Source organism: Leopardus geoffroyi, chromosome C3 (assembly GCF_018350155.1).
Source record: "Leopardus geoffroyi isolate Oge1 chromosome C3, O.geoffroyi_Oge1_pat1.0, whole genome shotgun sequence".
NCBI lineage: Eukaryota > Metazoa > Chordata > Mammalia > Carnivora > Felidae > Leopardus > Leopardus geoffroyi.
The window spans coordinates 57,330,696-57,355,953 of NC_059338.1; the positions used below are offsets into that span (position 1 = coordinate 57,330,696).

Here is a 25,258-nt window from a genome sequence, read left to right on the forward strand (position 1 = left end):
AAGCAGCCACTTCCACTCCTGTGCGGGGACAACTGAAATGAGCTGTGTCACTATCTTCCCAAAGCACCAGTTCCTTTTCAAATGACCTTGAGGGACTCCTGGGTGGCTCAGTCAGTTCAGCATCTGACTTTGGCTCAGGTCATGATCTCACAGTTCATGAGTTCAAGCCCGATGAGAGGACATCCGGCTCTGTGCTGACAACTCAGAGCCTGGAGCCTACTTCTTCAGATCCTGTGTCTCCCTCTCTCTCTGCTCCTCATGCTTGGTCTCTCTCATGCTTGGTCTCTCTCTCAAAAACAAATAACATTAAAAACAACAACAGCTTTAAAATGACCTCTAAAGCCCCCTGTGGGTGAAGGTTCCAGAATGACAATCAACTGTCGGTCGCTATTTTATACAACCACGACCTCTACCTGGTGCCACGACCTCTACCTGGTGATAAAGCGGCATGAAATTCAAACGATCATTTCTAACCGAATGCTGCCCCTGTGGATTCAGTACGCACATGCACACACACACACGCACACACGCTGATGTCAGGTTGCCATGTTCTAAAATGATCCTTCTCTCCTGTACCATGTTCTGGGTAGCCTTTACCTGCACACCTCTGCTAAGCCTTCGGAATGGAACAATGACCTGTGTCCAGCCTCTTGGAGATTCCAGTTACAAGTCCAGATGCCAATTCACCTGTGATGAAGGATTCTCTTTATCTGGACCAGAAATATTGGATTGTACTCCATCTGGACATTGGACAGGTCCCCCACCAACATGTGAAGGTAGGATCGTGGGTGTGTCCTTTCTTATGGCTTCTCAGATAATATTATAGAATGAAGAATCACCAGGGATTCATGTAAAACTGTTCTTAAGCTAAAGGAAACACCCTCTCCACAGAGCATTGGTAATCTCTGTCTCTCTTTTTTTTTTTTTTAATTTTTTTTTTCAACGTTTATTTATTTTTGGGACAGAGAGAGACAGAGCATGAACGGGGGAGGGGCAGAGAGAGAGGGAGACACAGAATCGGAAACAGGCTCCAGGCTCTGAGCCATCAGCCCAGAGCCTGACGCGGGGCTCGAACTCACGGACCACGAGATCGTGACCTGGCTGAAGTCGGACGCTTAACTGACTGCGCCACCCAGGCGCCCCTGTCTCTCTCTCTTTGAATATTCTTCTAACTTAAAACATTGCACAGTTTTATAAAGCATTTTAATTGTCATCATGACACTTGATGTTTACCACCGTTCTGAAATATAACGAGGAAAGGCAGTATCCTCTCCATTTTCCGGAGGAGAAGCAGAGGCTCAGAGAGGTTAAGTAACTCGCTGAAAGTCACAGGTTCATAAGTGATGAAGTTCAGCTATGTCCTTGGAACTTTTACTTCCTTATCAAGTCTTTTTCTGCGGACTTAATTTATTCCTCCATGCACCGTCCGTGAGCACTGCTATCGCCTAGGCACCGAGCTTATGCAAGGATGCGGATGATTTCATCCTGGCCCCTTGAGGATCTCAGTCTACTCGTGCGCCTCTCTCCTGGCTCTGCCTCCATGTGGATTACGAGGTCCTTGAGGACAGGAACCGTGCCTTCTTCGTCTTCGTGTCCCTGCAGCAATTAGAATCAAAGTGGCTGTGTGACAAATGCCGCTCAGCTGAAGCCTATCATTGACTGGTTACATTTGCTCAAGCACAAGCCCTATTGCCAGTGGATTGGAGGAGCTGGATCCTCTCTATCTTTGTCTCCCCCAAAACATCTGGCTACGAGTTCCTAGCATGTAGTGTGCTCTAAAATAGGAGTTTGCTGAAGTAATTAATTCATAGCTCGCATTTACTTTCCAAAGGCACCAGTGGCCCAAGTTATTGTTCAGTGTGCTCGGTAATAATAAGACCAGCACTAATAGCCAATGTTTATTGCTTGCGTAATAAGTAGCAGCTATTTCACAGGCAGGATCTCATTCAATCCACACGACAACCTTGAACATGGTTATTATGATCCCCATTTTAATGTTTATTTATTTTTGAGAGGCAGAGAGAAACAGAGCGTGAGTGGGGGAGGGACAGAGAGAGAGGGAGACACAGAATCCAAAGCAGGCTCCAGGCTCTGACTATCAGCACAGAGACCGACGCGGGGCTTGAACCCATGAACCGTGAGATCGTGACCTGAGCTGAAGTCAGATGCTTATCCTACTGAGCCACCCAGATGCTCCACGATCCCCATTTTAAAGAAGAGGAAACGGAGACTTTGAGAGGATCCACAGCAGGCAAAGGCCAAGTAGCTGGGCGGTATGGAGCTGGACTCCAACCCAGGTCTCACCTGATTAAAGTGCTGGTGTTTTCACCACTACCCTGCACTGCCACCCTGTGGCAGCATTCCGAAGTCCCTTGTCAGTCTCCTAAGGGCGCTCTTTTCCACTGGCCGGGTTGCCACTCTAAGGGTTGAAATGGACTTCAGAGATGGCAGTGCCTGGTGATCAGACAAGAGAGAATGTTGATAGAAATCTATCAGTTATATGGAAAAAAAAAAAAAAAGCTAAAATATCGTTTATTCCTTCTTGTGGAATGAATGCTAGATTAATACCCAAAGAACTGTATCGCTCTTCCCCAAAGTCCTGTGCCATAAAAGTCCCATCACACCCGTGGGCTTCAGTTTTCTGGATTCCAAAAGGAGAGGAGTGGACGCAATCATGTCTGAGGTCTCTCTTGTGGTCAAGAATTCTGGGGTTAAAGACGCAGAATGCTGCCATCTGCTGTCAGAACGCTATACTACAGGCACCTGAGGAATCTAGACCATTTACGGGGGATTAACACTAAGGGTTTGTGCTTCCTCACTTGGTTTTCATTTGCTCATCCACCTATTCCACTGACATTTACCGTGAGTTCTGTTTTCCCACATTCTGTGGTAAGGCTAAAGAATAAAAAAACGCCTAAGAACTATCTCACTAAAATTTGAAATCATACATGCAACCACTATGGTTGTTATAACTCTATTCTCTGAAGCCCGTCCCCCCCCCCCCCCATACACACACCTTGCCAGCCCCCTGTCCTCCACGAGAGGAGGCATTTGCCCCCCACCATGCAGACCAGCCCCACCTGGGGCCTAGAACCAGTCCTGACCACGGACAGCAGCCTTAGCCAACAGCAGGCCTCCGATTCCTCAGCCTTGTCAGAGCCTGATCTTGAGCTCTGGTTTTTGGGCCTGTGTTTGCACCCCACTCTCCAAATGCATTCTCTAGATGTGGGCCCAGAGTCCCTCTTTTTTTCTTACGTGCCTGAACCCATAAAGTTTTAACCCTTCAACATTGACCCCAGAACCCTGATTTTTGCACAGTTTTGCAGCATCCTAGGTTGTATCAGAGGGGTGTGGTGTGAGGGCCACCAAGTTAGCATGGCCAGTGTGGCAGTGGAACGTTCGGTCTCTGACGTCAGAGTGCAGTGAGAGATTTCCTTCTTGAGTGGTTCCGCAGACATTTCCTTTCGAGTTAGAACACCAGTTCCTGGCCTTCTGGGACTTGGGTGCTGCCTGATATCCCACTCTCCTCACTGCCTTAGTCCTCTGGGACCCAGAGTCCTTTCCGGAATTGCTTACATCTGGTTGCTATGACCCTCAGGTCCCCAACTGTCGGGGCACTATCTTGATTCAGACCACAGCTCTCCTCATCACTTTGCCATTGACGCTCTGGAGACCATATTTGGACGCTGGACCCAACTCCTAATCATCAGCCTCCCCCTAGTGGGGAAAGGAGGTCCTTGTTCCAAGTCCCAGTCCCAGCTCTGCCCTTTCGGCCATGTCCCTGCTCACCCAAGTCCTATAATATAGCACACAAGTACCCTCTAAGCTCTGGCCTGGCTTGCGTCTCTGTTTTTCTCTCCCCTCCTCCAACATTTCTCTGACTCCATGGGGGTTCCAAGTGTTCATTTCAAAACTTTGAGTCTAGAACAGCCAACTTGGTTAAACTTATTATTTGCACTGTATCTTCTTTCCAAAAGTTTCCTGACAGAAACGATATCTAACTCAAAAGAGATAATACAAAGAAACAGAGAAGAATTAACTAAATCTGTCTAAAATAATACAAACCAGTATGCTGTCAGGTGACGACAGAATGCCAGTGGACCCAACAATTTATGCATTGACGTGCAATCACATACACTTACTTCATGGGTTACAGGAAGATATCCGTGAAGGTTGTTGTGATAGACAGCGCTGTCTCAGAAGTCCATGAAGATAGAGCACTAATCGTGATAAAAGCAATCCTTATCTGTTTTCTATTCTTCTTGTAATCACTCAGGTTTGGGGACAGTTTTACAGGAGGCTTAAGAATAGGACTATTTTTTCAAGTTACCCAAGAGGTCATTCTTTGGTAAAAATCTTTTCCTCTACGTCTGCCCTCAGCTCTTCCACAGATGTAGTTCGGCCATGTTTGCTGAGAGCCCATGATGTTCCAGATGGGAGTTAGACTTCCCGTGTACCTCATCAAGGCTGCCTCAGGCAGGAAAACCTACTTCCGCACTTGATTCAAAGTCAAATCCTTAAATTTATTTAGAGGCCTTTGTTTGGGCGAGGTTAATTCTTACCTAAGAGGGTTCAGAGATTTTCACATACAAAACAAAAACAAAAACAAAAAACAAACCAAAAAAACCACACACACACACACACACACACACACACACACACCTGTAACGACAACCTTGGCGGAACAAGACTGACAAAACGCAGACCAAAGCAAGAGCCCCAAGTGGATTTAATGCTGCGGCAATTCTCTTTGTGTACTGAAAGTCACTTGAATCAATTTTTTAAAACAGTCGCTTCTCTTCAGACCAGCTAAAAACACTTGTTAGAATGCATCCAAATTAAATTGTGCTCATGGGCTTTTTTGTTCATTTGACAAACGTTTCTGGAGCCCCTACGATGTGCCAGACCCTGTCCCGTGGATGCGGTGTTGAAAAGATGACAAGGTCCCTGCTCTCCTGCCGCTGACATTGTGCATTTCCTGGGGTTTGAGAATGAAATCCCAAGAGTCTGAAAAAGTTGTTTTAGTGAAAATGTTCACAGATGATTTAATGTCTGTGACGTACACTAATAGATTTTTTAAATTTTTTGTAATGTTTATTTTTGAGAGAGAGAGAGAGCGTGAGTGGGGGAGGGGCGGAGAGAAAGAGGGAGACACAGAATCCCAAGCAGGCTTCAGGCTCTGAGCTGTTAGCACAGAGCCCGACATGGGGCTCAAACCCACGGACCACGAGATCATGACCTGAGTGAAAGTTGGATGCTTAACCCATGAGTCACCCAGGCGCCCCACCAATAGGTATATTTAATAAATGTTTGGTAAATGAAATTGACCTACCAACATACATTTATTAATTACTCAAAAATCTGAGCATTCTAAACTGAAATTCAGTGTGTTACTTCAGTTATTTGAGTGGACTCAGGCAATGAGGTTCCACAATCTTTTGGCGGATAGCCTGTCACCGGAAAACACGTGGGGTGATATGGAAAGGCCAGAAATATCACATTCCCATGAAGTAATTACCTAGGACTTCAAGAGGTTTTATTTTCTTTTGTTTTTAAGGCAAAAGTGCTAAGCAAAATGAGCCTGACTGACCGAGGCACTGCTTTCAGAAAGCTTGGATTTAAAGAAAGAGTAGGGGCGCCTGGGTGTCTCGGTGAAGCGTCCAACTCTTGATTTCAGCTTCAGGTCATGATCTCACAGTTCATGAGTTCGAGCCCCACTGTCAGTGCAGAGCCCGCTTGGGATTCTCTCCCTCCCCTCTCTCTGCCCCTCCCTTACATGCTCACTCACTCTCTCTCTCTCTCTCAATAAATGAACAAATAAGTAAATGAAAAGAATAGTCACTCAGTTTGTCAAATATTTGATAATAAATAATAGTCTTATGTCAGAATTTAATGGAGAAAAAGACATGATCCTAACAGAAATATATAACTGCAATAATTTGTAAAATGATTTTGAAGGAAATGGTTATTAAATTAAAAATTCCTGTATTCATCCACTTGGCAAACGATTGGCGAACACTAGCTCTTGAGCCCCTGAAGCGTGAGCTGTGAAAGACACAAAGTCTTATGGCTCTTGGGTTTTAGAAGCGTTCCATCCAGTAGGTGAGGGGAGACATGGCATGTGGTAAGACAACATAGGAGTTCAGACGAAAAACTGATGCGTTCGTAGGAGAAGCCTTTAGGCTGCGCTGATCAGGAGACGCTCTGCGGAGGCTGCATTCAGTCGGATCCTCCAGGATGGGTGGGATTTTTTTTCAATGAAAACGGAAAGAAATCCAGGGCAGCATGAGCCAAGAACCAGAGGCAAGTCCACATGAAGTCAGTTCAGGGAATTTCCAGGGACTAATCTAGCTTAGCCAGGAGCTCTTCCGCTTTCCTGTTCTATGGAACTGTGGTATTTGAAAAAAAAAAAAAAAAAAAAAAAAAGCAGCCTGAGGATCCAAATGGAGGCAAAAGTTTAGGACAGAGGACGGTCATTGTGTTTTAAGATATGTTGAATTTGAGGAGATGGCAGGCTACCTAAGAAGAAGCGGCCTCGGGCAGGGCAGAAGTGAGTCCTGGACTGAACCCATCCAGACTGGATAGGGAGAGCCATGGGAGGCACAGGCGCAGAGAGAAAAGGATAAAACTGTGGGTTCTTCTGTGTGACTGCTTAAATCCTTGACTTCATTTTTGTCCCTCCTACCTACACTTCCCTCTGTGCACCCGCCATCCCTCCTCCTGCCTCTGTAGTAAATGGCCTGTGTCCTATTTTTTGTGGGACACCTGCTGCCTAGCAAAACACCTGACCTAGTAGGTGCTCAATAAGTGTTTGTTCCATAGATGAATGAATGAATTCAGTGCAAAACTGGCTTCTGAGGAAACTTGAAGATTGTGACCTAATTTCTTTGACTCTCCAGCCATCAAGTGCCCAGAATTATTTGCCCCAGAGCAGGGAAGCCTGGCTTGTTCTGACACCCGCAGAGAATTCAGTGTTGGCTACACCTGCCATTTCTCCTGTAACAAGGGCTTTAAGCTGGAGGGATCTAATGATGTTGAATGCACAGCTTCCGGAAAATGGACAGCACCTCCACCAACCTGCAAAGGTAAAATACACTCACTGAGACCACTCTTCTTCTGGAAACTTCTTCAAAAGTAACAAAAGCCCATATAAGCTCTTACTATGTGACAGGTATGCGTGATTGCATTATTATCGTGAAAGCTTTGTTTCTTGTTACGAAATATCTGTTGGGATCTAGGAAACATAGCCTATGGATTTAAGAATTTATAAGGAATGACAGGACTTCTCACTTTTGTGAAATAAAAGATATATTGGTGCTGTTTTCTTTTTCCTTCTTTTGAGAGAGAGAGAGAGAGCACGTGCACACATACACACGAGCTGGGGAGGAGCAGAGGGAGAGAGAGAGAGAGAGAGAGAGAGAGAGAGAGAGAGAGAGAGAATCTTAAGCAGGCTCCCTGCCCAGCACAGAGACCAATGCAGGGCTCAAGCTCACAACTGTGAGACCATGACCTGAGCCAAAACCTAAGCCATGACGCTTAACCGACTGAGCCATCCAGGCTCCCTGAAGTTATATTTATTCTTTTCATGTTAAATGTTTATTTTTTGAGGTAACACGAGAGACAGAGTGCACGTGGCAGGTGGGGGGCAGGGTGCAGACAGAGGGAGACACAGAATCCGAAGCAGGCTCCAGGCTCCGAGCCCTCAGCACAGAGCCTGACGAGGGGCTTGAACTCACAAGCTGTGAGATCGTGACCCGAGCCGAAGTCGGACGCTTTCTCGACTGAGCCACTCAGGCACCCCAATTCTTAAGCAGAAATTTTCTTTCGTAATTTTGGCCTCTTTTGCTCAGAGACCTTTACTGAGTCAATTGCATGTTCTCCATGTATTCATTGTGATGAGAAGTACAAGGCGTGGGGGTCACTAACTCAGTTTTTCAAATCGAGGAACTGAGAGAGAGGTCATGAACATCTTTCTGCGACATGGAAAGTTAGCGACAAAGCCAGTGGCATCGTGCATACCTTACATTTCGTGCTGACCTTTGACCAGCAGGCAATGCCACGTCCCAATGAAGCAGCGAGGGCAGGCAATTGGCCTGTGCGTATTTCGCTTTCTACTGAATTTCTACGTTTTGGCACCAAATCTTCCTTTTTCTTTCTTTCTTTCTTTTTTTTTTTCTTTTGTCAGTATTGGTAACATTGACCTCATGCCCCACACCCCGTTCTTCCTGGGGCCTAGAGCATTACCTCCCCAAGGGTATTTTTCAGTACTTTTTTTTCTCACCTGGTTTTCCATACCTGAGATCGCCAATTTTCCTCAACGTCCTTGAGGAGCTGTCGCTAGAGCCTTCGTTGCTACAGAAAGAGTGGAAGGCGCTTACGCCACGTCAGTCTTCACACCGTTAAGCCCCGGGTGACTGGGATCTCTCTGAATGGAAATGCTTTTTCACAGCAGGTGTGGTATCAGCTCCTCTCTCAGAGGTTCGATGCCCAGGCCTCATCACTCTGGAGCAAGGAACAGTGTCCTGTAGGCATGGTCTGGGAACCTTTGGCCCGAATACCACGTGTTACTTTGGATGCCACGCTGGATTCACCCTCACGGGAGGCCGTGTTCTCAGATGCAGGCCTTCGGGACAATGGACGGCGGGAGCTCCCACGTGCAGAGGTAATGGCAATGGGGCAGGCGGTTCGGGTGCTATCTTCCAGCTGGCGCCCACGCACAGCGTCGCACCTACCTGTTGAAATCGCATCCAGCCCCAACGACCCCTTCACGTGTCGGCTCCTCGGTGAAGTCCCCACCGATCCCAGTGAGAGGTAACCTGCCGCAGGCGTGTCGCCGCTCCCCTTGCTGTGTCACGAGCGAGTGGCCTGCTCTCGAAGACGTAAGGGAGGAAACGCTTGTAAAATGTCCAAGTGTATGAGGACAGCAAGCATGCGGAACGTGAAACCCAGCGTACGAGTTGTGAAATACTCGCTGCCCTTCCACGAATTATGTGATAGTGTGAACATGCCGTTTTTTCATAGCTGGAACCTGAATGAAAAGATATGCCATGTATGATACCTCTGGAAGAGCTGTCACCCCCTGCGGGAAGTACCGTGTCTCTCCCGTCTTTGTATTCCCCATGAAGCACTGGAACAGCGCTTTGTAAATGTCACCATTTCTCAAGAATGTTTATTTGAGTTCAACTTTATTTGCTGAGCTTTAGTTTCCTATCTACAAATTAGGGACAATAACCCGAAGTTCCCTGAAGATAAGTTTGATTTTTTTTTTTTTTAACGTTTATTTATGTTTGAGAGAGAGAGAGACGGAGAGAGTGCAAGTAGGGGAGGGGGAGAGAGAGAGAGGGAGACACAGAATCCCAAGCAGGCTCCAGGCTCCAAGCTGTCAGCCCAGAGCCCGAGGCAGGGCTCGAACCTATGAACCATGAGATCATGCCCTGAGCTGAAGTCGGACGCTCAACCGACTGAGCCACCCAGGCGCCCCTCCCTGAAGAAAAGTTTAAAGGGGGTGACATTCTCTACTTCATTCAAACTTCCAGAGGCCAGCCATGCTGAACGCTTACCAAGTGTCTCAATAAACACGTGCTGACATGCCAGCAAATTGCCCATGGCAGTAAGAATAACATTTAGAACAGCGGTGCTTTTGAGAAGCCAAATACTGAAAATAGTATTTTTGTAGGTAAGACTGATGGAACCACTAGGAGGTATTTATTGAATGCTCCCTCCTGGTTCTTCAGCTGTCATCCTCTGAGCCGACATCTTAGTATGTGTGATCTTGGAGGAGCTGGTGTGAATGTCAGCAGTGGCTCATCTCCTTTCTGATCTTTCACATTCCTACGCCAGCTGCTGGCAACGCTAGCCAGGTCACAAATGAAACCAGAATCTCTGTTACCTTCCTTCTGAATGTTTGTTTTTCCCGCATTCCTTCTTTCTGCAGCCGTCAAGTGCTCTGAGCTGCATGTTACCGAGCCAGGCACGATGAACTGCTCCAACCCCTGGGGAAATTTCAGCTACGGCTCAACTTGCAGCTTCCGTTGTCCAGAAGGCCAGTTACTTAATGGCTCAGCGAGAACTGCATGCCAAGAGAATGGCCAGTGGTCAACCCCCATGCCAACCTGCCAAGGTATATTTTCCATATGGATTAGGAAGTCATTTGATAAGGAACATAACAAAATCAGTATTCCTTTTCTGTGTATTTCTTTAATTATTTTTTCTTTCGTTAGAGGAGAGGGCATGAGTGGGGGAGAGGGACAGCGAGAGAGAGAGAGAGAGAGAGAGAGAGAGAGAGAGAGAATCTCAAGCAGGCTCCACACTCAGCACGGAGCCTGATGTGGGGCTTGATCTCATGACCCTGCGATCATGACCTGAGCTGAAATCAAGAATCAGATGCTCAGCCAAGGGAGCCACCCAGGTGCCCCTGTTCTGTGTATTTCCGACAGTGGTCTCACTTTCACTGGGTTTCCCCTATGTTTAATAAATATTTCACAATGAATCAAGCAGAATCTCCTTGCCTCCTGCAGAGCAGTGGAAATTAAATTCAATGACTCTACAGACAATCCCCACCCCAGTGCGGAGCTCAGATTTGTCAGATGCACCCTCTCATGTCTTTATAACCTGTGTGTAATAAACACATCTTGAAGTTTCAGAACTTTTTTAATGGGAGGTTATTTCGTGAAGATTCCTAATTAATGATCTCAGAAGAATTTTCTGTACCACACGCCTCTAAAAACACATGGATCTGTTTAAATGAAGCTTCATCTGTTTGTAAGGCTTATCTCACCCAACTTCCTTTTTCTTTTTCATTTTTTTCTCTACGGCTTGTCAGGACCACCTTTTGTTGCATAACTAAGTCTTTGATTGCCAAAGAAAAAAAATTACCCATGGTTTATTTTATTTGCTTAAGTTTCTACTTCTTTAATCATTTAATTCACATTTTTTTAGATTTTTATTTTTATTTTTTTAGTATAATTTATTGTCAAATTGGTTTCCATAGAACACCCAGTGCTCATCCCAACAAGCGCCCTCCTCCCTGCCCATCACCCACGTGCCCCTCTCCCCCACCCCCCGTAATCCTTTCATCCACTTTATTAGGGCCCCTTCACCTGACTCCCTTGGAAATTATGTTTGATGTTGAAGCATTAGGAATAGAACTGGGCCCCGGTTAGCATTCTATTGCAGTAGTCTTATGGCTTCCGGATGTCTGGTGCCAGGCTGTCAGCACAGGACTTGATCTCACAGCTCCGAGGCCCTTCTCGGGGCCCTTCTGGAAGAATGATGGTCTTCTGCACAACATGCTTCTCATGCCCTGTGTGTATGTTTGTTTTGCAGCAGGGCCGCTGACTATCCAGGAAGCCCTGACTTACTTTGGCGGGGCAGTGGCTTCTACAATAGGTTTGGTGACGTGTGGGACCCTCCTGGCTCTCCTAAGAAAGCGTTTCAGGCAAAAAGGTAAATAAGAAAGAGTCTTCTCCTTCTTTTTTCCTTTAGTGTCACGAGGGAGGGGCCATGAAACCACAGCGTCAGGAGTTCATGTTTGAAAACATGTTTGCGTTCAAAGGAAACAAGCCCAAGAGAAGTTATCTTGGGAACTGACCTCGCATCAGAATCACCTTTATAAAAAAATTACAGGGGCGCCCGAGTGGCTCAGTCGGTTGGGCGTCCGACTTCGGCTAGGGTCATGATCTCACCATCCATGAGTTCAACCCCCGCGTCGGGCTCTGGGCTGACAGCTCGGAGCCTGGATCCTGCTTCTGATTCTGTGTCTTCCTCTCTCTCTGCCCCTCCCCTGCTCACGCTCTGTCTCTCTCTGTCTCAAAAAAATAAATAAAAACATTTAAAAAAATTTTTAAAAATACAGATCCTTATAAAGAGAGATCTGGAAATTGGTCTGGAAAACTGAATTTCTCAAAAGCCCTCCCCTCCAAATTCTGATGATGCCCCTTGGCCCATTGGCATTTGGAGGCCTCAGGTCTAGGTAACCTTAGTTACCACCAAGACCAACTGGAAAGGACCATGCTTCCCTCCTCATCTTTCTTTCATGCAATAGTCATTTATTGGCCGGCAGTGCTTGGTAGTGGGACCCAGGGTAATGGCCATGATGTTAAAGACTGTGCAAGCCCAGTAGGGAGACGGATACGTGAAATCTAAGCTAATGCTGAAGTAGTACCTGTATGAGGCCAAAACACACCCTGGATATGACTGGAACACAAAAGAGAGGTGTCCCAACCAAACTGATAGGTCTGCAAAGGCTTCTTTAAGCTCTACCTTGGAAGAATAAGAAGGATTTCCCTAAAGGGAAATAAATGGAAATAGAGTTCCAGCAGAGAGAATGGTGTGTGGAAAGACCTGAAAGGGGTAAGTGGCCAGGCAGGCGCTACGTTCAGCATTTTGGTGCCTCTGAACCAAAAATGCTGTGGGGGAAGCGAGAGATAGAGCCGGAGGTGTGGAGGGTAGCTGCTCAGTCATGATCTGGGGTGGCACACTGAGAGATCTGTACGTTCTCCTGAAAACTTGCGGGGCTGATGCAGGATGGAAGCAGGGAAGTGACCCAATGGATGAAGACGCTCTATGAGGGAGGCTGTGCTTACCAGACTGTTCATCAAAAAAGGAGCTCTAGGGGAGCCTGGGTGGCCCAGTTGGTTAAGCATCCAACTTCAGCTCAGGTCATGATCTCATGGTTCGTGGGTTCGAGCCCTACATCAGGCTCTGCATTGACCATGCGGAGCCTGCTTGGGATTCTCTCTCTCCTCTCTCTCTGCTCCCCCCCCCTGCCAAATAAATAAACTGAAAAGAAAAGAAAAGAAAAGAAAAGAAAAGAGAAAAGAAAAGAAAAGAAAGAAAAGAGAAAAGAAAAGAAAAAGAAAAGAAAAAAGAAAAGAAAAGAAAAGAAAAGAAAAGAAAAGAAAAGAAAAGAAAAGAAAAGAAAAGAAAAGAAAAGAAAAGAAAAGAGCTTGGCCTAGGATGAAAGAAGGGAACCATCTCTTATGGATTAAAACATTCTTTCTTTGTCTGGTCCGGATGCTCAGTCATGAGTTCAGAAACCTCTCTTCACACACTAATGGGGCTCTTCATCATTTCTCATGGAAGGTAACAAGGGGCATCAGAGGGGTCAGGAATGCTCAAATGCAGGTGACTGAGAATGGCTGTCATACCTGATGGAGCTCTCATGGAATTGACTTTCAGCTCTGATCATTAACTGCTCTAGGGCAGACCCTCTTGTTCCGCACTTGTAAGTTCTCTCCAATCACAGAATCACCATCACATTGAGGCTGGTGTTCTAAAGTTCCTTCACATACTCTCCTGTGGATGTGTGAGTAGGATGATAGACAAAGAAAGAGCATCACTCTGCTTAAAGAGCTGCAACCAGTCCCTCTGGGCGACATTTCTGTTTCTTTAACCAAATCCAGAAGGCAGAAGCAAGAGTTCCTAAGACCCAGAACCTATTCTCCATAACCATGTAGGAATCACATTATTTCTGCCTTTGGCCTCCCCCCCCCCCCAGTTCTTTCTTTAGATTTGAGATGTTGCCAAAGAACCCTCCAGACCATGACGAGAGACCGGCAGCCGCCCATCCTCCAATATCTTTAATAATAAATAAATCTGGGGCGCCTGGGTAGCTCCGTTGGTCAGGTCATGATCTTACAGTCATGAGATCAAGCCCTGTGCTGACAGCGTAGAGTCTGCTTGGGATTCTTTCTCTCCCTCTTTCTCTGCCCCTCCCCTGTTTGTGTGAGTGCTCTCTCTCTCTCTCTCTTTCTCTCTCTCTCTCAAAATAAATAAATAAACTTTTAAAAATAAAAACAAATAAATTCATTTGTGAGGATGGGGAATTTTCCTTGACCCACTGCAATGTGATTTTAACTTTATAGGACTCTATGGTCAAATAATAGGAAAATGCTGCGTACTCTGTTCCTCTCCTGCAAATTCAAAATGCACATTCATTATCACATTGAAGGCTCAATAGTGCCCTGTAATAAATATACTTGTTCCCCTTCATTTGGCTTAGTGTTTTCTAAATTTATTTAGCCATAAGATGCTTTCCCCTTTTAACTCTCCACGGGACGATGGGCAGGCCGGCTGCCATATTTAAAGTTTCCACTCTGCAAGCCCATTGTTTGGATTAAGACAGGAGGCCCTGGTCACCCATGTTACCAGAGAAAGAAAACAGCCTTTGTTATGTGGGTATGGATTTGTTTACACAATCAGCTTCCCAACTAGTGGCTGGGGGAGTGTGACACAGGTTGCAATGACAGGGGACCTCAAGTGCCAAACAAATGGGTTTCAAGAACCAGCGATCTCAATGTCAAATGCAACCAAAAACAGCCGAGAGGCTGACAGCAAGGACCAGAGGACAAAGAAGAGGTTGTCACTGAAAAGCAAGAGAGGAAACATGAGTGGAGTGTGGATTACATACTGTCAAATGTTTTCATTCAGCCCCACACGGGTCCCAATGCACAGCTTGTTCCCAATGCACCCCTGATAATGAGCCTGTGTGAAAATCAGTAACAGACTTTCCCCAATGACTCTTACCATTGATGACCTTTCTCGTTCATCTAGTTTTTTTTCCCTTTAAACCAATCATTTGTGTCTTCTTGCTTATTCCAGATGATGGAGAAAGCCCCTTGAACCCTCAAAGGTAAGAGAGACATGTTGCATGGTTGAGTAAATTTTTCTAGTTTGACTTTTTAACTCACTGTGATATATCAGAATGACTGTACATAATGTCCCCCTTTTGCAACAAAACTTTTGCAAAATCCCCCTTACTAATTCTAAAGTCAAATACACAGATAATATATCCTAACTACACACAGTGTTTTTTAAAAAAAAATCAGTGATTTACTCATTGTAAAGTAAAGGAGAAATGAAAGGGAAAGTGATACATGATAGAAATAAAACGCTAAAGCCGAGGGACTACTCTAGTGGATGTGATGAGGCTTGCACCTTTGGGTCAACAGCCGTAAAGACCAACAGTCAGTGACCAACAGTTTTTAGTGACTCAAACAGCATCAGAGGCATTGCCAGCACCAACCTGATTTTTTTTTAATGATGAATGACTCTGGGAAAGGATTGGAAAACCTGTTATAACCTTCTCTCAATTCACATGGCAATTGTAATTTAAAAGACACAAAAAATACGCTATTATATTTAAAGCAAGATAAGTTCTAGACTCAGAGGTTATTCACCTACAGGAATATTGAGTAGATATCCTAAAACTGTATGGAGTGAAGGATAAATCTTTTGCGTCATATGCCTATTAGGCTATCCAGTGCCCCTGGCCCTTTCCCCCACTAAATGTCAGTAGAACTCTTGATCATTGTGAAGATGAAAACAAACAAACAAACATAGGGGGAAGTACTACCATGCTTTGATAACTTTTGCCAGATGATCAGATATCAAGCCTGGGTATTTTCTAAGGAATTCTTCTCCCCAGGAAGAGGCATAGCGGGTACTCAGTACCTACAGCTCAACAATAACTTAACGAGGGTGTACGTGCAACGCAAATTGCCCAGAGCTGTTAAATGGCATCTCCAAAATATTGCAGGCATTTAATTTTGTTACCTTTTTTAATGCTTATTTATTTTTGAGAGAGACAGAGACAGAACGCGAGTAGGTTAGGGGCAGAGAGAGAGGGAGACACAGAATCGGAAGCAGGCTCCAGGCTCCGAGCCATCAGCCCAGAGCCCAACGGGGGGCTCGAACTCAGGAGCTGTGAAATCATGACCTGAGCTGAAGTCAGACACTCAACCAACTGAGCCACCCAGGAGCCCTAATTTTGTTAGCGTTTCAAAGCAGAATTCCGGGGTCGGGTGTTCATGCATGATGTCTCAGGAACTCTGTGCTGCACCATCATCAAGGCCCCAGCACCACATGGCAAATCTTTGTGTTTCTGTCCTTTAGCCACCTAGGAACATACGGAGTTTTCACAAATGCTGCATTTGACCCAAGCCCTTAAGGTAAGTCACCCGTGAAGATATTTTTGAAGTAAGTGGGGGGAAGAGAAAGAATACTAAAACTTGACTTTTTAGTATATAATCATGAGTTACATTTTAAGCATGTATTAAATTTTTAAGTCTTGAAGGAAATTGCGTTGGCAGCAGGGGACAGGGTACGTCAGTAGAGTGACAATAGAAAGTAAGTTTATGCGAGGATTCCCATTTCCTCCGGGATAGAAATGCTCTAATAAGACATAACTTCTTTCGGGATGTGTGACATTCCCATTAATGGCCGCTCGGTGGTATTAACAACACTGTGGACCTAAATTTCATATATTAAAAACAAACCAAGAAACAAACAAACAGAAAAAACACCGCGGCCTTGCTTGATAACCACAAGTCACACTCCTGGAAACATTCTACAAACTTTCATGCAGCCAATCCCCTATGTGACCTGCTGGAACACAAAAATAATTGGTTACTTTCTCTGTCCCCCAAAGCTCAGTATGATTAGTTGGGTTTCCTAAGGAAAGGAGCCTAAATGGCAGATTATCTAGAATCTAGAAAGAGCTTATGTTGATCCTCAGGGACAGAAATGCTAAGAGCTAGCTAGCTAGCTAGCTTGCTTGCTTGCTTGCTTGCTTTGAAGGAACATGTAATTATTTCAATTTCTTTCATCTCATTTTCAGAGACCTGTCCTCCTGGTCACCTCACTGAACTCCATAGGATCCTATTTTTGAACATCAGGCTTCCTGCCAGACTGGGCTGTAACTGTGGCATATTTGCTGCAGCTTTCTGGAAATACTTGTAAAAAAAAAAAAAGGCATGAAGTTTCCTGTAGATTAGTCCTGGATGACAGCAGAAGGATTGTGCCACAAGCCCGAACTCTCCACCCACCCTTCCTGCTTCACCTCTTCCTTAAGCCTCAGCAGCCAGGACTGGATGCCTGCAGTGGTCTGTGGGTTTTGCCCAGCTGTCCCTTTCTTGAAAGACTCATTAGCCAGAGACTGAAGCATCTGACTTACCAGAAGACCAGACCGTGGAAACATAAAAAAAATGCCTCTATTTTTGGATTGGAGGAAGGCATACTCTACTTTGTTGGGAGGCAGGTGGTATCTGTGACTTGAGGGGACTTCTAGAAGGTCTTCTGGGGTCTCCAGTGCTTGCCCTTCATGAAGCTTATCACACCCTGGCTGCAAGCCTTCCAAGAAGCCTCTGGTTGGCACCAGAGGGTGCAGAAGACCAAGAATCAAGACAGGAAGGCACGTGTCGCCTTCCCTCCACCGGTCAGTCCGCCCAAAAGGACCTCAAGACCAAAATTCAAATGTGCAATTAAAAGGATTCTTCCCAAATACCACGCTCTATTATTTGACGTTTTGTTCAATAAGGTCTGTGTACATCATTTTGTTTACATCAATGTAATGCATAATAACTGCTGTCCCAATGGTAGATTGACCCTTCATTCAGTCAGCAAATATATACCACACCACCTCCCCACCCAACACAAAATCAGAGAAGAAAACAAAGTCAGGAAATCAGAGAGGCAGAAAAAAAATCTTTATCACCTGAATGTTCTGTAAGAAAGAACAGATGTTCTTTATTAAACCACATGTTTAATGCATAGGTTGTTGATAGTTACACAGTAGTTATCCGGAACTGATGCCAAAAAATAGCCAAACGGGACAGTTGGCTTGTCTCTGTGAGGCAGTAAACGTGTCATGCAGAACAAACAACATGTGGGTGCATATGCAAATAAAAATGGCAAAACCATCTAGCTAAAGGGTTACGGTAACTTTGCAAGAGCTTCAGCGGTAACCTTGGCGGATTTAGGGACTCGCTGCTCTTAAAAAGCTTCTCATATACTGTCGACAGCATCTCTGACTGCTTATCTTAGACCAATCACTGGGCTGGGTGTTGCAGGACGGTGGCCACCGGCCCTGTGTCTCAAGTCAGAATCTGCCATTTGTAAAAGCTCCTCTGGGGAATTCTGATGGTGGACCGGCTTTCAAACCACTGCTGTCACAGATACAGAAGAGTAAGGCCCTGTTCCTGCTGTAACAGTTGATCACCTAATTGGGGAAACGATAGACATCCCGGCAAAGTAACAGAGGGCGAGCAATACGAGTGTTTTGTTTGAATACTGCTGTAGGAGCTCATAAAGTGGGAAAGGCAACTTGAGTCCAGAAGGAGACTCGGGAGATACTCTCCTACCGGGAGATGGGTAGGACTCTATTTGAACTCAACCAGTGGGCAGCAAAGACGAAGAGATGGGCATTGTAAGTTGGCAGAGTAGTATCAGCAAAGCAGCAGACAGAAAGAAGCCTGCGTGGAGGGAGAGTGAAGCCTGGAGGGGGCCCGACGTCACGTGACATCACCTCGTGCGAGGTGCCCCATTACAAGGTATCCAATCTACCGAGACAAACCGTTGAGACAGAAGCTTGGAGGCCCGCAGGTTCGGGGAACCTCGGACAGCGATAGTGATGCTTCGGACAACCTAAGCCTCCGATTTTCTAGCAAGGGCAAAATAAGATCTTAAGGCCCTGTGAAACAGCCCAGTGCTCGGGGAGACACAGGGGGCGCCCTGCAGCGGGAAAAAACACAACCGGAGTAATACGCGTGTGCGGGCTCCTCTCAGCTGCGGGCGAATCGGGCACCTCACAGTATTCTTTTATCTTGCTAACAACTGCATGGGGGAAAGACTCTCATCCCTCTCTTGGGCCGATGTTAAAACCGAGCTCTAAAGAGGTTGCGTCGCCGACCCAAGCCAGCACGGCGCGGGGAGTGGGACTGAGGTCTGCTCTGCTGGTTGCCTCTGCGGTGCTGCCCCGTGGCCTTGGGCCCTCCTCCGGCCAGAGCTGGGCGCGGGCAGCAGTCAGTGCGGTGGTCCAGGCCTGCCGGCCCCGTGCCTGGGTTCAGGCCCCCGTTTCCTCCCCTGCAATTGCAAGGTGTCCCTGTGCCCCTACCACAGCAGAATACCCTTTCCCCCAGATCGGGAGACCGACGCGGCTAGGGGCGTGGGGTGACGCCGCCCTGGGAACTGCAGAGGGCGTAGCAGGTGTGGACGTTTTCGCGGTGGGTGGCGAGGGGCAGCGGGCTCAGCAGGTGCAAGGGCCGGACCGCTTTTGCCCGCGGCTCGTTAACCCCTGGGCCCCGCCCCGCCCGCGAGGGCCTCCATTTCTGCCCTTCTCTCAACCTGCGGTAAAACATTCACCAACCCCTCGCCCTGCCTCCTCCCTCCCGTCCCCGCGGGCGCGGACCCAGCCAACCCCCTTTGGCCTGGAGGGGCGCTAGGAGGGGAGGACGGCTGGAAGCCGCGGCGGCCTCGGCGCCCCGGCCGAAGGGCGGGAGGACACCGCCACCCACAGCCTCCCGGGGCGCATTGCAGCCGCGACGGCGGACCGGCCTGCTGCGCGGGGCGCGACCGGCGGCGGACCGGCGGCGGACGCGAGCGCGGCCCAGGTCCCCGGCTGGCGGCGGCGGCGGCGCGCGGGAGCGGGGAAGCAGCCATGGCCCCGGGCTGCCCGCGCCTCTGGGTCCTGGTGGTCCTGGGCGCCGGCTGCGCAGGCTGGGGGCGCCCGGGGGCCGAGGCGGCGCGGCTGAGGCAGTTCTACGTGGCCGCACAGGGCATCCGCTGGGACTACCACCCCGAGCCCGCAGACCCGAGGTGAGGCGGCTGTGGTGGCCGTTGGGCTTCCCCCCCCCCCACCCCCGGGGATCATCAAGTTACCTCTTCTAGGGAGCTTTTCCTTTGCAATCGCGGGGCTTGCGCAGCAAAACAGAGCGGGAAAAACAAAAAAGCAAAAAACCTTATCGCTAAGTTTGGAAACAGAATTGCCAGTTTTGCTTCTAGCGGGGCAGCGTATCCACGATGCAGTGTGTGTCCTTCCGAGGTTATGGGAGACACAGGTGCCGCTTTCAAGAGTTGGTGAATACAGTTTCGTTAGAGCGGCTCATTGGGGGTTGAGTGCGGTGATGGATGCAGAAGCAACTCATTCGCCCTTCCTGCGAAGTCCCAGGCCAGAATTTTGGAAGGCTCGTGTTTTTCTAGAACCTCTAGTTACATATTATTTATTTCGTCCTCCACATGGCTTCCTCTTCTAAAACTAAAGATGCACGCTTTGGCCTTCATTACAAGCAGAGTGCCCAATCGCGGTCGCCAAATTGCCACAATTTTGTTGTGTTCTTACAAATGACTTTCAAACCATCATCGGTCCGTAAATGTGCAACATGTTTGTTCCTTTACCTTGTCTTCCGCTTCATGTGGTTCGTTTTATTCACATTCTTAGTCCCTGGGATAAAGTCTACCCCGGGCTATTTTGGAAGGGTCCCTGTTAACAGACCTATGTAACGAAAAGGTGGCTGAAATAATAAAACTCTATCTTTGAATTGCAAACTATTTTTCCTAATTGAAAGGTTAAAAAAATAAGACTTCCCAGCAATGAAACAAATTATAGGACCTACTCACTATTTCCAGTTATATTTTTATACTTTTTAATGGTAAACCTCTCAGTGTGACTCAAGTTTTTTTTTTTTTAACTTAACATCACAGTTTACGTGATTGTGAAAGACATGTTCCTCTTTTACAATTACAAAACCAAAGCAATCTGCCAAAAAATAATGTAATATTTCAAGAGTCTTGTAGCGTATAGCATTAGATCCTTCAAAGAATTGCTTTGTAACTGGGTTATTTTGGAGGGTACTACATACTATCTTGGTCTTGTAATAAGAAGAAATCCTTATTCAAAAAATTTATTTTAAATATTGTCTTTCAAGTCGATGATCTATCTAGATCGCACCCACAGCCTTAGGAAACTGCCAGAAACCATGAAGAAAATAACAGGCTTCCCAACATTAATCTCTGTTGCTCGTGGGCAGACAGTAACAGCTTGCTGCCTTCGCGGGGGCACCCCGTGCTTGTGCTTGGAAGTTTGTTCTTCCTTCTGTAGTTGACTCCGAAAATGACAAGCAGAACCACACAGGGCAAAAGCCTGAGTCACATGGTGAGTCCACAGGGCACCATGACTGGTTATCCGATCCCCTCCCCTGTGGTTGAGTTTCCAGAATTCGCGTAAGAGTCATAACCCTGGTGCCAATTATTGCGCCCAGACCATGGAATGATAACCTAGGCCAACTGTCAATATTTTTGAACCTCAAATCATGTCATTTCTCTCTCTGGCACTTTCTAGTGAAAAATCTAATCCGTATATCTGGCTGCCTAAACTCAGAGCTTGTGCTCAAGTGGCCTGCACCCGCAGCTGAATGGCACTCACTTTAAGGAGATCGGTCTAGACAATTCCATTCTTTGCCAAAGTGTATTTTAGGACAAAGCAAAGATCTCCCCTCTTACTTCATCCAGTATTAGCAGGAGAATGCCTTTGAGAGGTGACATATATCCATTATTCTTGTTTGAAGTCTGAAGTAAATGTTTTTGAAAATTTCCCTAAGGAAACTTGTTCAGTCACTTACATGTATGTAGGTAACAGGTATTGAAAACGAAAACATATATTTTTTCCCCCTCTAGGGTTCTAGCTTTATATGATTCTTATTATGATCAAATCAGTTTTAGAGCATCCTCATAAATGAAAAATTCATCATGCCTGTTGTTGGAAATCCTATTATTTTCAGCTTTCTACTTAGATTAGTTTTGAAGAGCAATTCAGTTCGAAATCAAAACAGATATACCTCAGGATGTACACACAATATGTACAGTGAAATATGGTAGAAAGTATACCCTTATTGAACAAAAATTAAAATACACACCCCACATAAAAGTCTGATTCTGCTTAGTAAAGCTTTTATGCCATCATCCGTGGTCATGTATTTCAAGATCGGGGGCGGGGGAGGGGAGGGTTGTTTCCGAATGTACTAAAAATTAAATAAATCGAAATGGATTCCCACATGAGGGACACAGCTACCATATGGAATCTTAAGATTCTTGGGTTCTAAGAACTCTCAGAGGTAACTTTGCTCATTTTTAACATCGATGTTTGACCTTCCACTCCCCCCCAACCCTAAGCACCAATCCCACCCCCCAAGTGGTTGTCTAGTTTCTACTGAACGCTTTCAGCGACTGAGAACCCAGTACCTTGAATAGCTAACTACTCATTTCCAAAACACTTTACTCCTACTTCCTTAAATTCTGCCCCCAAACATTAACACAATTCTTGTATCCCACATTTTAAAAAGTTTAAGAATTACTGCAGTTAACGATTTTTCTGCTTCGTAGGAAAACATGGAGACTAAAAACCAACTTTTATTACCTCTTAAAAATATGACTAGTTAGCACGAATTGGATATTTACAACGCGCTGGCTCCAGGCCCTTTGCAGGTAGCCGTTTATGTAATACTTGTAACAGCCCCTTGAAGATTTTACTATTATTCTCATCTCACACTTGTAGAAACTGAGGCACAAATGGATTAAATACATTGTTCAAGGTTAGACAGCTAATAAGGGGTAGAAACGGGATTTAACCCCAGACACTGAGTCCACAACGTGTTGTTTTAACCACTGCACTATATAGATACTGCAGCAAACGTGGTGAGTATCCCATTCTGTGAGGCCCTGATTTTAGGGGGGGGGCACCCTCTCTGGATTAGGAAGCCTCACAAAGCCAGTTTGTTCAACGGGTTTAGACATTTTTGAGAAATTTCCCCCAACTACCATCCCGTTTACTTTCATCTGGAAGACCGCAGTAGGAACGCTGTGCCCAGCTTTAGCGATGCAGAAGGAAAAAAGGCCAGAAGCAAGCTCAGTGCTCTCCCTGACTCCCCTTCTGTGATACTTTACCATGAATACAAGGGTTTCACCTCTTTGAGTCTTGGCTCTGCCACTTTTCCATTGATCCTCGTCGGGACAAGTTACTTAACATTTTCTGAGACGTGGGTATTTCATTTGTTTGTTTCCAGGGTGAATCCCCAGGGCTTTTACTCCATTAGCCCATCTCCAACTTCTCAGCTAGAAATAGGGTCCACCAAATCAGTGGTTTTTTGCCATGTTCCTCAGGTAATTTACATATGTATTTGATTCATCAGTTAAAGAATTGCCCATGTATTTATTCATGGAGGATTTGGTTGTGGGTTTAGTCATTTAAAATCTAAGCCTAACGTTTGGGTTCACACGATGATCTTAGGTCCTTTTTTAGAAAATGGATTCTGGGGCGCCTGGGTGGCTCAGTCGGTTGAGCATCTGACTTCAGCTCAGGTCGTGATCTCGTGGTTCATGGTTCGAGCCCCGCGTCGGGCTCTGTGCTGACAACTCAAGAGCCTGGAGCCTGCTTCGGATTCTGTGTCTCCCTCTCTCTCTGTTCCTCCCGTGCTCTCTCTCTCTCTCTCAAAAATGAATAAAGATTAAACAAAAAAGAAAAAAAAAAAGAAAATGGATTTTGAGTATCTTAGTTAAGGCAGACTCAATTTGGGAAAGAACAGTTATTTCAACAGAATATTCTTAAAGAGATCAATAATTGTTTTATTAACTTCACGTATTATTCATGTTTATAAAATCTTGGGTTTCTGAAACACAATTGGAATACTGGTATTCCTACCACATATCTGAGGACATGAGAAAGCCATCCGTCTTGTGATGAGATATAGATGTCTTATATGCCTTTCAAATTAATTTTTGTATTTTATTTCTAGTTCGAATCGTTTTGCAACTTCCTTTCAGAAAATTGTCTACAGAGAGTATGAACCATATTTTCAGAAAGAAAAACCACGATCCAAAATTTCAGGTAAGCCTGAAGTATACTATGTAATTTTGAAGATAAACCTCTACGAATAATTTGATATTCGTATATATGTAAACCGTCTATTTAGCACCATCTTTGTAGAAATGCGTGCTTTTGTTGTTTTTAACCAGTTCAGGCTACAGAATGTGTGGGTCCAAGTGCAAAGAGAAAATGTGGGGCCCCTGGTTCATATTTTTGAGAACTTCAAGGCAGGGGGCCCTTCTTGCCCATGAGGTGACTGTTTTTGACATTGATCAAAAAGCTCGACAAAACTTTGAAGTGTTTGAACTTTTGAGTTTATTCACGCATTGAACAGACTACTGTTGAGCACCCACGATGGGCTGGGCATTGAAGCAGGCGGTAGTGGACAAGACAGAACCTTACCTTGTCTTTCTTATCCTTGAGTGTGGATGAACCTTAACAAATAATCCGGTGCCTCCGTCTGGGTCCCTAGACTCACTCAAAGGAACCATATATGGCTGATTCTTTTGCATCGGTTTTCCCATCTCTTCTCCTGTTTTATTTATGGTGTGAGATGTACAACAGCTATCAGTTTCAAAGAGAAATCTCTCCTTTTCCCTCCTCTCTTCTTTAATCAAGGCAAGTGGGTTGAGTGGGTTTTTGGGATCTTGAATATGGTACTATATTCCGCAGGAATGATAGAGGCCGGTAAGAGAGAACTTCCTCCAGCTGGGCCCCCTGGTCAATAATTCCCTCATCCTCCCACACTAACCAACTGAAGAGGGTCAACTTTCCCAAACTCCTCCTTCTGTCTCTCCGTGCAAACCGTTCTGTCCTGCCTCCTCTGACCGCCCTTTACCTTCAGTCTTCCCTTGGCTGGAGCCTGCCCTTCAGTCACAAATCAACAATTTTGGAGTTTTACAAACAAGAATACAGTAACTTAAAATACCTAAGGGCTCAGGGGAAGAATCCAGTGGAAAAGGGGAGGATAACAATATCTGAGAGAGAATAATTGCTGGAACCAGATTCAGAAGAAACAGGAAGTGAGGAGATTCAAAGCTTGGGCCGAATTAGCTGGAGATAGATGAGATACCACCTTCACGGGGGCTGGCGAGGCAACAGACGATAAGGTTACTAATAAAATTAAGTTTGTAGTTGAGGGCAGAAAGCTCAAGGATCCCCCGTCCTCTGTCACAGAGTCTATTCACTTTCATAGCTCTGGCTCCACGCTTTGTATGTACGACAGATACTTCAGAACTATTAAATTAAATTAAATTGTAGGTGGGTGAGGGGAAAATGAGCTGGGAAACATATTCATTAGGCCTGGAGAGAAGAAGAACTGGGCAGGTGTTTAGAGCCTTGCCTTGTGTGGCTTTTGCCAAGTGACTGAATTGAATCTCTGGTCGTGTAAGCCACTGTGCTGAGTGATGGAAAGGCCAGTGACAGCCTGGAGACTCTCTTTTAGCCACGAAGGAGTCATTGATAGGTTTTGGAGAGGAGAGTGCTGTGATCAAAATCCTTTGAGGTGATTAACTTTTGTGGACATTTCCTGATTCAACCTCATTAATTAGAAGTAGACCTTAATCAGGGCGCCCGGGTGACTCGGTACTTTAAGCATCCAACTCTTGATTTGAGCTCAGGTCT

At 45.9% G+C, this 25,258-nt stretch overlaps 2 protein-coding genes across 12 annotated transcripts in view; both read left to right on the top strand.

The window, feature by feature from the left end:
- Positions 1-17,281, top strand: part of LOC123585148 (selectin P) — a 41,042-nt gene extending 23,761 nt beyond the window's left edge. For 4 of the 11 annotated variants that reach the window (XM_045452995.1, XM_045452993.1, XM_045452999.1 and 1 more), the window contains 8 exons: positions 591-776; positions 6,900-7,085; positions 8,450-8,662; positions 9,935-10,120; positions 11,326-11,445; positions 14,602-14,632; positions 15,895-15,950; positions 16,619-17,281. In XM_045452995.1, the coding sequence (XP_045308951.1) occupies positions 591-776; positions 6,900-7,085; positions 8,450-8,662; positions 9,935-10,120; positions 11,326-11,445; positions 14,602-14,632; positions 15,895-15,949 (977 nt within the window). In that variant the 3' untranslated portion in view covers position 15,950; positions 16,619-17,281. The remainder of the gene's footprint in view (positions 1-590; positions 777-6,899; positions 7,086-8,449; positions 8,663-9,934; positions 10,121-11,325; positions 11,446-14,601; positions 14,633-15,894; positions 15,951-16,618) is intronic. The other 7 variants (XM_045452997.1, XM_045453002.1, XM_045452994.1 and 4 more) reach the window with 6 other exon arrangements.
- A 2,033-nt stretch (positions 17,282-19,314) lies between these two features.
- F5 (coagulation factor V) overlaps positions 19,315-25,258 on the top strand; it is a 74,979-nt gene continuing 69,035 nt past the window's right edge. Inside the window, exons 1-2 of the mRNA XM_045452992.1 lie at positions 19,315-19,593; positions 23,565-23,656. Of these exons, the coding sequence (XP_045308948.1) occupies positions 19,436-19,593; positions 23,565-23,656 (250 nt within the window). The 5' untranslated portion in view covers positions 19,315-19,435. The remainder of the gene's footprint in view (positions 19,594-23,564; positions 23,657-25,258) is intronic.